A 14,744-nucleotide genomic window follows, 5' to 3' on the forward strand; every position below is an offset into this window, starting at 1 on the left:
TGTTATATAAAACATTAGAGTATTCATATATATGAAATTTATATCCAAATACAAATTAATATCTCAATATAAAGAGTATGATAAATCTACGTAGACAAATTTATCATTTTCTTTGAGCAAGGCTTCAGCCTGCAATACACATAAAATCACAGAATCACAGAATCACAGAATGTTAAGTGTTGGAAGGGACCTTTGAAGATCTTTGAGTAGAACCCCCCTGCCAGAGCAGGACTAAACACTAGGGCAGATCACTCAGAAAGGCATCCAGACAGTTCTTAAAAGTCTCCAGAGAAGGAGACTCCACAAACTTTCTGCAGAGCCTGTTCCCGTGCTATGTAACCCCCCAATAAAGAAGTTCTTCTTCATATTGAGGTGGAACTTCTGTGCTCGAGTTTGAATCCGTTGCCCCTCATCCTAGCGAAGGATATCCCTCATCCCTCCCCATCCAAGTGAAAAGAGCTTGTCCCTGCCTTCTTGATTTATAGACATGAATTAGATCCCCCCTGCCTTCTCTTCTCTAGACTGAAAAGCCTCAGGTCTCTTAGCCTTTCCTTGCAAGGCAGGTGTCTCACTTCCTTAACTTAAAAACACAGAGAAATAAATTCAGATACAGCACATGGAACTGAATCATCCCACATGATAAAGAGTTACATATTCCCATTACTCTCTTAAAAATTATATGGCACTATTTTTAAAAGAAATTATTTTATTTATCTGCTTCTTGAAAGTCTGGACCATGCTTTAAAATACACAGTACTGAGTACCACCCAATAATGTTAGTAGACAATATACGGATAAAATGTATGTCTAGACTACATTAGATATGATACAATGCAGAAGAATTTAGAGTACACTTGCTGCTTTGCATTGTGGCTTGCACTTGGAGAAAAAAACCTAAATGGCATTATTTTACCAGGTATGGTAACTTCTGCAGATCTCAGTAACAGGAACTATTTGACATAGGCTACGTTTATTTTCCAGCTAGTGAAAAACCTTGATATAATGTTAGATAGAATTCCCTCCACGGTGTCTGAGGGAAAAAACTGTATCAGAAAGATAAAATCCTCAAACCCTGATCTCTTTGAAGCCACAAGAAGGGATATTTATATGGATCACTGTAGCAACAGACTTGCAGTTGTTTGCTGTATTCAGAAGGTTTCTATTTGAACCAAAACTGCCAGGGGATGAGTTTTCTAACTAGAAGAAAGAAATGTAACAGTATGTGTTACCCTAAACAAGGATGGGCGATGTGGAAAGCCAGCTACTAATTGCAGCCCAGTGTTACTCATGGAAAGTCTTCCACCTTTTTTTAAAAAGGCAGACTTGAGGAATGAAAAAAAGTTAGTCAAACAAGCAGATAAAACTATATTTGTCTCTTCTAATCCTTTGGAAAAACCCCTCAGAGTATTTTATTATTTCTTGTAGTTGCAGTGAAATTTCAAATTTGGTGATAATTAACCAAACTACTTTTGGTGAGGGACAGGGAAGGAAAACTCACTTCTTCGTAACCATTTATGTGAACTTTTTACTTCTTTATAATAAAATGAAATACTTTCTTTGCATTTGGAAGCTATTGCCATGTTCTTACCTACCACTCTTAGCACATGCTGCTGAAACACTTCTTGATTTTGGACTAGAAATGCTACCCTACGCTTTACATGATATTAATCTAGCATTTGTGGGTGGCAAAAGAAAGATAAAGTTATATAAAGATAGTTAATTGCAAATATGTATCAATTATAATTAACAAACCCATTATCTACTGCTGTTTATAAAAACATTGATCTGTTTTGACACTAGGAAAATTATTATTTCATAAATACATTGGCTCTTATTTTTTCCTATTCTTTGCTTCTGTGGTCAAGTCCCACTATTTCCTTGATATCTGTGAGCTTCATATACTTCTATGTAACTTTTATGTAGATTAATATCCTCCCAATTCAGAATAATTTTCCTTACCTAAAATCCTTCAAAAAATAGATAACTTCTGCCAGATTTTTAGGAGCTCAGATCTAGTTTGGTGGTTTGGGGATGCTGGTTTTTTTTCCCTATAATGATTTCTTGGATATTCATTCTTTCCTAAATGTAGATATTCTGAGGTAAGCAAGGACATATGCCACATAGAAGAGCAGATCAGAAGAAAATTACCCCAACTTACAACATTTGAGACAGACAACTTTCACATTTCTATCAGCTGAGAAAATTAAATAAGGAATGTGTTAGGCTGCTCTGAACAATGAGTTTGCAATTTGCATAGAAAAAATGATGGTGAAACCTCATAACCCATCAGTGTTTTACCACAAGCTCAGTTCTATTACATTTTAGTGGAGGTTCAAAGTTGTCTAAAGAAACCATTCTCTTCTTTCTCCAACCATAAATGTGTCACTTGAGAGTTCAACTTCCAATAGGAGCAGTATTTGACATGCAACTAATTTTAGAATATAAAGTACTCTTCACCATATTGGAATACATATAATTTAAAATAATGTAAACCTAAACTTGCAAAAACAGAAAATTCAAGCACTAACAAAAAAGCATAATTTGTAATTGAAAGAAAATAATATTTTAAAGGAAAAAAAAAAACTTTTTTGTCTTTCCAAAAAGGGACAGAAATTACTAAGTTTTATTTCCCAAGAGAATTATGCCACTTTTATAAAGAAAATTACAGTCACCACAAATTGCTCTCAACAATTCCAAAGCTTCTTCATTTGACCACTTGAAAATCAAAGTTCTTTAAGATTATAAATATAACTTTTTATAACTCTGTTATTACGTACTGTGAATGGGGAAAGGGGGCCAATCTTGTGGCCGTAGCGTCGAATGGCCTCTCTGATGTGGCTGGGCTGGATGGCATCACTTTGAGCCTCTGTACCACAGGCTGCAGTGCTCTGCAACAGAAAAACACATAAATTGTTACTAAATCAAAAACACAACGGACCTACAGTGCATAAAGTATGAAAATAAACCTTTATAAAATGGACTGTTTTTTTTTTTTTTCATTTTTTAATTATTTTTTTTCCTGAGGATACACATCATTGCTGCCACACACTACATTTGAGGAAAAAAAGCTATTAACAAATCAAAGAGGACTTTTACATGAACTTTGCTTAACAGACCCAAAGAACACCGTATTTGTCCTCTTAAATCTTTCACCTAGTGCTGCTGTGTGTTGCAATTGAAAAGAGCAGAATATGTTCAAACTAAAATGAACGGGTCATATAAGTCATACTGCAGTAACCACAGAAACTATTTTTAAAACATTTCAGACTGTCATTATGATGTCAAGGGGTGGGGAAAATATTGAACAAGTACCCAAAGTGGAAGGCAATTTGATACCAAATTCACTGCTGAGTAATAACAGATTAAAATTTGAAGATTAAATGTGTGACATAACGGTGTTAGAGGGATGCAAAAAATATTTTAATTACCTCAATTTGGAATTTTTTCAAATTACTTTTTTGGATTAAGGGCCCTAAATAGGAAAAATACAAATTCACTGCTACTGGTCCATTGGTTTGACAAAATTACCCCCAGGATTTTAAAAGAAAAAGTTTATCTTTTCTCCTTGCCAGTCAAACTGAAATGTTTGTCTAGGCTGCATCTAGACATGGCTGCTTGCCAGAATTCAGATGAGTTATCAGACTGATGGCTGCTTGGTAATAAATTCATGAAAACTATACTAATGACTGCACTAAGAATGACAAAAACTTGAATTATACGCCGAAATTTAATGTACACACATACACGGTCCCCTCATGCATTGACATTATATACTAATGCTTTCAGACTTGGGGTATTTTTTACAAAATGTTTTATTTTCAAGAGTGCTGAGTCCACTGGAGCCTGTGTGTTACAGAATTCTACACAGAATTATTCATAATGTGATGGCAGATTCTTTCCTTGCTGATTGACACTCATAAAGGGAATATGAAACTCAGCTATTTTGAGCTGGACTGGGCCTTCATGGACTAAGAATAACATTCTTCACCAAGTTAACTAATTTGTCTCAATGCCTCAGTTATATCCAGTATATTCCTAACCAAATTGAGTAAGTCATAGGAATATTTCATTAAAACTGTGCACTTTTAAAAATATAATTATTTCAAAAGGCATTAAGTCAAACATTAAGAATTTAAAACAAACTTACGACACTAGTGGAAAATAATGTATCAAAAATTACATCTCCAGCTAAATTTTTGTTCCTAGGAATTATAATGGAAATCAGCCACAGAAACAAAATATAATCAATTGCAATATAAAAGGGAAGAGAAAAAAGCAAAAGTCTTCAGAGAGATTTTTAAGATTCACTAAAGTCTTTCTAAACAGAGCCTAGTAACAGCAGAGAAAAAGTTGAATGCAGTGTCTGCAGCACTGATGACACTACAAGGAAAAATACATTTCTATTTTTCTATCTATCATTGTAAAAATGACTAGTGGAACTTAGTGAAAAGTTTGTTGTAGGAGCATAAAACACGTAAGAAAATCACCAGTCAGTTTGCTTTGCAGCAAAATGAGTACTTGATCACATTTAAAAAAAGAAAGAGCCCCAAGTGACCACCACAGTGCTTCCTATCCAGTTTATTTAATCAAATCTATTTCCTTAGTGGTTTGAAGGTACATATATCCCCCTCAGACAGAATACTGAGGATATACAACAGAAGACAGGAATTTTAATATTTACATTTCACACTCTGAATATGAGACTTCCATATTTTATGCAAAGTAAACAAATATTATAAATATAAATATAAACAGATGGAATGCAACCAACTGGCATAAAAATAAATCAGGTCAGGCAAAGTTGTTAGAGGCATAGAAGAGAGTTGCCAAAGGCTAGGAGCAGGAAAATCACAACCACCTCTTTGCCTACTTTGCTTATGCTTTGATGCTTAAAACCTAGACTAGCTTTTACTGTCAGAAAAGAGGATGATTGTTTGGGATGGTGTCTACTGCTGTGGCTGCAGAGAAACAGCTCACCTTAGAAGAAGGAACTGTTACCTCAACAAAATTCAGTTTGCAGGTATTACTGAGAAGTTCTAGCCTAGTTGTGATAGAAAAAACACGCCAATCCACACATTCCATTTGACCCTACAATAACATTGGTAGTTAACATGTGATATAGGTTAAAATTAATATTTAAAATGAAGCAGGTTATTTCCTTTATATTGTTTTATTATTTTTATTCTCAGGCTTGTGCCCCAAATACCTTTTTTCTTTTCCTTTGTTTGGATTTGGTGGAGTCCTGTCCAATTCCACCATTCCCCAGGGCTGCTGCTGGAGATTTCCCAAGAAGTTGCTGTCCTGCTGATGCTGGGGGTGTGGGTGTAGGAGGTGGAGTGTTTTCAGGGGAGTCAAGACTGGTCTTTACACTTGCAGATTGCCCTGAGAGATGTGGCTATAAAAGCAAGATATAAACCAGCCATTAGATAATCGAATCACAAAAAAATGTATTGTCTTTTTAGCTTTACTGGTAGAAGAGTTGTAATGCAGAATTAAATTTACTCATTCTAGAGGTTACTCTCCTATCTGTGTAACAGCAATGCAAGCAAAACAGCACTTAAAACACTTGCCATTGCTGACAACTTATATCTTCAAATCTTCAATGGAGAGAGTGTTTAATACAGAGAGAAAGTATTTTCACCCAAGAATAAAGGAATTCAATTTTTATATAAAGATGCTGTGAAGAATTTAAACATTTGGAGCTATAGTTTAATGTCTTTCCATCTAAATCCATAATTTCAATGCTCACAAGCTCTGCAACAAAAGCTTGTATCAATAACACTCATCTACTTTGAAAGCAACAAAATACATGCAAAACAGAAAATGCATTAATATGAGAAAAAGCAAGATTTACCTCAGTAGAGTTGTGATACTGTATGAAAGTGGCAGATATGGCATGGCTGAACGGGTCACCAGCTTTGGGAGCCATGTCCTGCTTCACCAAAAGGGCCAAGTCCACCAACTGGAGGGACAGAAACAGCCAATGAATGGGTAGGTTTACTGACATGGTACTTACTATGAAAGCCATCATAACAATTTGGAGTAGAGAAGGATAAGGGGAGAACTTAGGGCACCTTCCAGTCCCTGAAAGGGCTACAGGAAAGCTGAGGATGGACTTTTTACAAGGGCATGGAGTGAAAGGAAAGGGGTAATGGTGTTAAAACTGGAAGAAAGCAGATTTAAATGAGATATTAGGAAAAAAATTATTTACTGTGAGGGCAGTGAGACACTGGCCCAGGTTTTCCAGAGAAGCTGTGACTGCCCCATCCCTGGAAGTGTTCAAGGCCAGGTTGGATGGATCTTTGAGCAACCTGGTCTAGTGGAACCTGCTCATGGCTGGGGATGGGAACTACATGATCTTGAAGGTCCCTTCCAACCCAAACCATTCTATGAATCTCGGTTGAAAACAAAATTATTCAGAAATACTTTAGCCTAAGGAACTTTTATTTTCCACTTCTGTAAATATACGGAGTAATCTATCTGCCCAAGAGGGCTTGGCTTGGCACTAAAATAATGTTTTGTTTTCCAGGAAATCCTGCCTTTTAATCCAATTGTGCAAAGGGGTTGAATGAGCCTCAGCACACTGCCAGAGGTCACATAGCAAAGTATGTGGTTTCAGTCTGGACTTGAATAAAGTTCATGCTGGACTTCACTTTCCTCTTTAACGATTCTAAAACATTTCTATTTGTGTATCAGATGGATGAGCAGGTACAGTGTGCATCTGTCTTACAGTAAATTAAGAGACACAGAGACAGACAGGAATCCAAGTAGCTTGGTTAGCTGAAGTAGCGACTGCACGCTTCTGAAGTAGCTTATGCCACAGGCATCTAAAGTTGAAGTACATCCAAGAGTAATTAATTTGTTTTGTTAAACTATTGTTCAATCATTATACACCCTTACCTGTGCCACAGTCTCATATGCTAAATATGCCAAAATCTCCATTGCAACTGCATTTGGCTTTATTTCCATACTGCTGCAGTCCAGCCAATCACGAAACTTGGATGCTTTCTTAAGCTGAGGATGGACTTTTTACAAGGGCATGGAGTGAAAGGAAAGGGGTAATGGTGTTAAAACTGGAAGAAAGCAGATTTAAATGAGATATTAGGAAAAAAATTATTTACTGTGAGGGCAGTGAGACACTGGCCCAGGTTTTCCAGAGAAGCTGTGACTGCCCCATCCCTGGAAGTGTTCAAGGCCAGGTTGGATGGATCTTTGAGCAACCTGGTCTAGTGGAACCTGCTCATGGCTGGGGATGGGAACTACATGATCTTGAAGGTCCCTTCCAACCCAAACCATTCTATGAATCTCGGTTGAAAACAAAATTATTCAGAAATACTTTAGCCTAAGGAACTTTTATTTTCCACTTCTGTAAATATACGGAGTAATCTATCTGCCCAAGAGGGCTTGGCTTGGCACTAAAATAATGTTTTGTTTTCCAGGAAATCCTGCCTTTTAATCCAATTGTGCAAAGGGGTTGAATGAGCCTCAGCACACTGCCAGAGGTCACATAGCAAAGTATGTGGTTTCAGTCTGGACTTGAATAAAGTTCATGCTGGACTTCACTTTCCTCTTTAACGATTCTAAAACATTTCTATTTGTGTATCAGATGGATGAGCAGGTACAGTGTGCATCTGTCTTACAGTAAATTAAGAGACACAGAGACAGACAGGAATCCAAGTAGCTTGGTTAGCTGAAGTAGCGACTGCACGCTTCTGAAGTAGCTTATGCCACAGGCATCTAAAGTTGAAGTACATCCAAGAGTAATTAATTTGTTTTGTTAAACTATTGTTCAATCATTATACACCCTTACCTGTGCCACAGTCTCATATGCTAAATATGCCAAAATCTCCATTGCAACTGCATTTGGCTTTATTTCCATACTGCTGCAGTCCAGCCAATCACGAAACTTGGATGCTTTCTTTGCTGTCAGTCAAAATAATAAGGGGAAAAGGAAAAATTAATAGCAGGTAGGCCAAAATAATCCGGGGTTTTTTTCAGTCCTAGAAAATACTGCCAGTGTGAAACAAGGATTGTGAATGGGATCTGAATAGGCAAGGAAGGAATCATCAAAGACCCACAAGTAGTATGAAGTAAAGAGAAAAACACGCAGATAATGAATCATACAGCAGATTTCAGAACAAGGGTCTGCCTCAGAGGAGAGTAGATGCAACTAAGCTGATTTTGAGTACATTATTGTAAAATAAATAGTACAATTGCAACGCATCTTTGATGAATGAGAGAAAGCACTAGAAGAAATCATCACAAATCTGAGTCTGGATAAAATGGTATCATTGTATGAATAATAGTGAAGACAAAGAAGATAGAAGAACTAGGAAGTCTTTGTGTTAGCTCTACAGGAACAGGTGCTAACAAGCCAGCTACAATGATTTGTATGATTGCTTTTAAAATGTGCTTTTAATATAAAGAAATAAGGATAGATGTAGAACTGAAAATGATCAAGATTCATAGGAGAACTTTATTAATGGATGAGATCCCTTAGGAGGAAGTACAGAGGAAAACATTGGAAAAAGAAACATGGTATTTGCTGAGAGAATAAAAGAAGGAAAAAAAAGATGATCAGTGGTGGACAAGCTGACCACAGAAAGAAGTAGAAACAGAAAGGAGCTAATAATATAAATTCTTCATGAGGGCTGGTTGCGAAGACAGGAGAACCAAAATGAAATAAATACAAGGTGGGAGAATAATTTGAAATAGCTCTTTCAAAGATAGTCTTTAGGACTAAAAAGCTAATGAGAAGGCAGGTGTTAAACAAAAACACAGGTGTAAACAACGGCTGTTTCTTAGGAAGGAGAGAAAAAGCCACAAAGGATTGCTGAAGGAAAAAAAAAAAAAAAAAGAGCAAGAGAAAAGGTGTAAAGGTGACAGCAGGATTGCAGGATGTTCCCTAGAATTCAAATATCTAATTGCTCCTCTTATAGGCCTCTACTTTTGCCTGTCTTTAAAACTGCATGAACATATGTGGAGCTGCAACTATGAATATATATTGTTAGAACAGGCTTCTTGAAGTCCCTTCCAAGTTTATTGTCTTGTGACACAGTGTTCATGGCTTTAGATTTAAACTAAAAAGGGTTTACTAGTTTAAAGGTAGGAATATTTCTTTTTTTTTTTAACTGAAATGTAAGAAAATAAGTACAAAATAGCCTTTCCATTAGTTTTGAACAAATGTCCTGCATGGCCTTAAATAGGTTTGTATTATGCGATTCAATTTGTGCATAAGTCTCTCTTGCTACTATTTTCTAAGAACTGTAATTCTCTTATTCTTTAATGACATTACGTGTCAGTGAAAAAGAACTGTATAGACATGCTCATGTAAAAATACCATGAAAATAGCACTGAGATACTTTTATAGATCATGACTTCCTGGTCAGCAATATTCAATTTTATTTCATGAATTCAAGATTCCTGTGTGTTCTGTCTCCAAATCATAATTTTTGGGTTTAAAAAAGGACTTTATCACAAACCTCTCATTTGCTGAAGTCATCCTAATAATTTACCTAATGGCTCACAGCTGTGTGATGCCAAATTGTAACTAAGCTTACAAAACACACTGCATTAGGAAAAGAAATGCTTAAAACCATGTTTTTCTTACATTTGCTGACATTTGCTGATACAGAACAGTTTTTCAAATACGTCATTTATTTGCCATAAATGAGTCACATTTTCTTTGAATTTAAAAGAAAGAACAAGATAAGGTCTTTCATTTAAAGACACCATTGTGTTCAAGTCTGTATAGTAGGATCATGTGCTGTTTTGTCATGATTTTTACTGGCTCCTTCACCTCATTTTCTCTGACATTTGACCTAAAACCTTAGTCATCACTTAAGTGCTTCTGTAATGATGTTTTGCTACATGATCAAGCCCATTAATTTGCAGCTCACTATAGTTGTGGCCCACAAGTACTTCTAGTAAGTTGGTTTTCAGTGCTAGGAAAGCCCTAATTCTGTCATCATGTTATTAGTGTTGGAATGGCGTATACTGATGAATTTGGCTAATGCTGAATAAATTCCACAGCAGGAGCTTACAGCTTAAAATAGAAAAGACTCTTTAGTAAGTTCTTTGTGTCTCTGTGGATAGAAAAATAAAAGCCAAACTTGCTGCTCTTCTCTACTTCTAGATGCATTCCAAATAGCCTGCAACCATGAAAATTTACCAATAGGCTGACTATAACACCTCCGTGACAGACTTCAGGCACGTATGGGTGTTAATCCATTAGCTCTTTACCAGTTCTCTCTTCACATTTGCCCCCACCAGCAGAATAATTGAGCATATTGAAAGCTTGGTAAATATTCAAACAAAACACTCTGCCTGAAACTATGCTAAATTAACTGCTCCCAGGAGTTATGCAGACAAAGAATTTAAAGTTTTATTACTGCAGATGAGACAAAAGTTCTTTCAAAAAATGTGAGGTTCTCCTGTGTTCTCTATTACATGAAATAATAATTGAATATCTTAATACAGTGCAGCCATTATAATACTTACAAAAACTCAATTGCCGACTTTCACAGAATTCTGCATACTGGACTGAGTCCATCATTCGTGTTTGTCTTTCTGCTCTCTGACAAAAGAGTAGAAGTACATGATGTACCTTATTCCAAAAAGAACTGCATTCCACCACAGAAATTATAGCAGTAAAGTGCCCCTGCCATAACCTTGAAGTAACCCTCCCAAATTAAACATGCACTGAACCAGTTAAGATGCAGAAATAAAAACCACAGATTGGTTATTAGTCTCATGAGTGAAATTACCCAGAGAAGTGTGTCAATTCTTATTTTTAAAACCTGCTTGCACACCACTCACCTACGACAGCGACGAGGGCTGAGTTAGGAAAGGTGCTAAGCACTTTTGCCCTAACCAAGGTGCATGTTTAAATTGAAGAACATGAGGAGTTTACAGATGACCAGACAAGTAAAACATTCTCCTGGAGTGGGGCCAACAACAGAACCAAACCTTTGTGCTTTTAAAATGTGAGCGTTAGCAGTATTAATTTCAGAATACTAAGGATTTCCATCACACTAAGGATGTACCAGGATTGCCCCTTCTCACGTGGACAGTCAACATACTGTAAAACTTCAGTTGCAAATGCGCCTTTTTCATTTTTATTCATTGTTAATCTAGGTATCTATAACATATAATAATTGCAGTACAATTTTTTTACTCCTGAACACCTACAGAAAAAGAAAGGAAATTAAGCTGAACTAGATGCAATTCAAGAAAAAATGGCTCAGAAGATTCCCTGCTGGATTTAAGAATGTATTTCACACAGAGTCTAGTGTAAACCAAAATGGTGTGTCTCAAAAAAGTCAAGGTATGAAACCAGAAACATTATGGACACCCTCACTCCCAGGCATGCACTACGCCATGACGGAATCGTAGCTGAAGCAGCACCAAAGTTCATGGTTGGGTTCAGCACGTGCTTGAGTTTTTTTTAATTCAACAGAGCAGGGGTGATTTTGATGAGGTAAGGATCTGATCTCTAGAAGAGATGAAATCTTACACACGTCAGAGGCAGGAAGTTAGATTAGAGAGAACGATTATCCTCTTCAGAAGCAGAGAGCTTACTCAAGTTTCTCAAACAAGGACAGGAGATTGTCTTAAACACCAAGGGAAGGAATATAACTGTCTTCCAAACAATAACTCAATGAATAAATCATTACAGCTGGTAAGAACAGAACCATAACTGAGGATAAAAAGTGGTATCAGGATGGGCCTGGGACTTCTGCAGTGAGTCCATACTGCTCAAGAAACCAAGTACAAAGAAGGTAAAGTACAGGCACATTTGCAGTAAGGACAGAAAATGAGAAAAAAACACACATACACACAAATTTTGCTCTGACTCCTCAAGCAATTTTTCACCTGATGAAATTAAAATTGCAGACATTTTAAAACAGATTTAATGGAAAACAAAAGGGCTGTTGATAAGTATTTGGAGATAAGCTATATATACAGCATTTGGCCTTATCAGTTCCTCAAATTAGGAAAAAAAAAAAGTTAAAAAATCGGTACATCAAATACACGGGTTCTTAAGACCTCTATTTTCTGCCTTTGAGGTCACTCCTCTATGACAGTCCAATCCATCAATTTGGAAATCTTGTTGGCAGTCAACATGTTCCATTTAGTTGTAAACAAAACCACTGACTGTCCAAGAACATACCTGGCTATTCCCTCCTTCTTTTCTTCTCTACTCAGTCAACCATTTCTACCGTGTTCTGACTTTAAATCATGAGGATAGAAACTGTTCTACTAAAGCATTTTTCAGCTGTCCTGTACATGCTTCTGGCATCTTGACTATGATTTGTGGAGCTGCCATTTCAGAGAAGTAGAAATTTTCAGTTAATCTATTCCATCAAGACATTAAGTAAGTTTAGAATGATTTTGTATCCTTTAAAAATAATTTTCACAATACATGCTGTAACGTCAATCCTCATCTAGCATAACAATAACAGAGATCTGTTTTGCCTCTGACTTAATTCAGTTGTACTTTTGAAGACAGAAGGCACCAGCAGGATCACATAATTTGAACTTCTGCATAGTGCAGAACACTACTCACATGATACATCCTAGAAATGGCAGTCCTAGAATTTCTTGTGCAATTTTACTGTATGTTTTAAGAAGGCATTTGCTTTGGGTTTATATTTTTCACATATTAAAAGATAGCTTCTTCAAATAACCTAAAATTATAATATTTTATGCAATATGTTTTAAATTCTGCTATAATTTGTATTGTTGCTTGCCAGTCAGGAGTTGCTGGTTTGGGCACAGCCAGGTAAGTCTGAAATATTTTCACTTAGGTGGGTAATCAAAAAGACTGAGCTTCTCTAAATGTGGCAAACTTTTAAAAAATTTTACATATGGAAATGTTCTGGCTAACAGAACTGTTGCTTGAGATCCCCCTCCAACAACTCTCCTTCTGGAGATCTCTAGCTCAACCTCCAGCTTAAAAGAGGACTTCTGCCAACACTAGATGAAGGCAGCTATGGCCTTCTCAAGCTAAGTGTTCTAAACCTCCAAGGACAGAGATTTTATGTCTCCTCTGGGTAACCTGTTCCAGTGTTGCACTAGTGAAAAAGAGTTCTTATGTCCTACTTGAACTTGCCAAGAAACAATCTGTGGTTCTTGACCTTCTTGACCAGCACTACTAAGAAAAGTTTGGCTCTGTCATTTTGTCCTTCAGCAGTTGTAGGCTGCTATCCAGCCACCTTTTACCCTCCTCTTCTTCAGATTACGTTAAAGGAAGTAATCTCAGCCTCTTCTGACAGGCCATGTGCTCCTGGGCCCTCAGCTCTCAGTAGTTTTCAGCTAAACCTTTCCAGTTTCTCAGCATTTCTGTGGAACTGAAGGACCCAAAACTGGATGGTGTGTTCCAGATTTGGCTTAACAGCACCAAGCAGAAGGGCATGACAACTTCCTTCAGTTTGTCAGCCATATTTCTGCAAAACTACGAGTTTTGCTTCAGTATGATGAGACCAAACTGGTTATTCCTGTTCAACTTGATGTTCATTATCACCTTCCAAGTTTTCTTCAGAAGGGCTGCTACCTGGACAGCCAGTCTGCAGCCTCTACAGATGCATGAGGTTACTGAATTCAATCAGTGTGCCAGCCACTCCTAACATACTACCATCAACAGATTAGCAGAATGTGCATTTCATATCTTTGCCCACACTGTTGATTAAGATTTTGAACAATATGGGTCCCAATATCAACCTTCGAGACATTCAGTTTTCACCTCTTGCCAGCTATACGCCAAACTGTTGGCTATTACCCTTCACAACAAGCAGTCCTAGGGATTTAAAACCCTTTGCAACAACAAGGAAGGCAAAGGAAAGCAAAATTATGTGAAATGCTAACCTGGAGTTATGCTTCAAAGTCCTATCTGACATGACAAAGACTAAAGATATCTACAAATTTGACAAGGATACTTCAATTTTTGCAGGCATCCCACAACATAATATGGAAACTACAAAAAACAGATTGATCCCAAGAGCACTTACGTTAAATTAAATAATTTAGTAATGCCAATAAATAGACTATGAAACTCTGAAAATGTATGCTGTCAAAGACCAGACAATATGCATCACAGTATGATCACTATCAAAATATTACAAGTTTCCTTATAGGAAGTGAAACAAAATATATTAATCAAATAATATACTAATAAAATGTTTATTAAAAGAATGGTGCTGCTGAAGGATTTTTCCAATATGGGCTTCATACCTCTCTAGAACTTGCCTACAGTAGTTGTCTAAACACTGGACTTGATTTTATTCTTGTATACTAAATGAATACTGACACTTACTTTTTCTCTGTATGCATATGTTTTATACAGCAAAATTACATAAATATATGTAAAATAATATTGCTGTCTCCCTCTCCAGAAGAAGTTTTTCTTAAAGGTGGATTCTCAAGTGAGGCTCTAAAATACCACCACATAAAATAGCTTTTATCATAAATAACTGGACTGTATGTTCTTCCCAGTACACTTAAAAAAACCCCAACAAAACAACAACCAAACCCCAAAACAGCACATCCTGGCATGGAAACTCACAGTTCATGGGATAAGAAAAGCCAATCCATCAGTCTTACCAGTTTTAGAATAGTCTATAAATAACCAGCAAATGCAGGAGAAATAAACAGATGGATAGCACAGGTATATAATCTCTAAGGAAACACCAAAGCAGAAGACAACAGCAGTTCATCTTTCCTCTTCACCTCTCAAGATTATACGC

General features: G+C 36.7%; 1 protein-coding gene across 1 annotated transcript in view; it reads right to left on the bottom strand.

Moving 5' to 3' along the window:
- Positions 1-1,065: 1,065 nt before the first annotated feature.
- Positions 1,066-14,744, bottom strand: part of SUPT3H (suppressor of Ty 3 homolog (S. cerevisiae)) — a 98,077-nt gene continuing 84,398 nt past the window's right edge. Inside the window, exons 7-12 of the mRNA XM_010004911.1 lie at positions 10,501-10,576; positions 7,811-7,923; positions 5,855-5,962; positions 5,207-5,395; positions 2,778-2,888; positions 1,066-1,197 (exon numbers count right to left, since the gene is read on the bottom strand). Coding sequence (XP_010003213.1) covers positions 1,066-1,197; positions 2,778-2,888; positions 5,207-5,395; positions 5,855-5,962; positions 7,811-7,923; positions 10,501-10,576 — 729 coding nt within the window. The remainder of the gene's footprint in view (positions 1,198-2,777; positions 2,889-5,206; positions 5,396-5,854; positions 5,963-7,810; positions 7,924-10,500; positions 10,577-14,744) is intronic.

Source organism: Chaetura pelagica, unplaced genomic scaffold (genome assembly GCF_000747805.2).
Source record: "Chaetura pelagica isolate M959 unplaced genomic scaffold, ChaPel_1.0 scaffold99, whole genome shotgun sequence".
NCBI lineage: Eukaryota > Metazoa > Chordata > Aves > Apodiformes > Apodidae > Chaetura > Chaetura pelagica.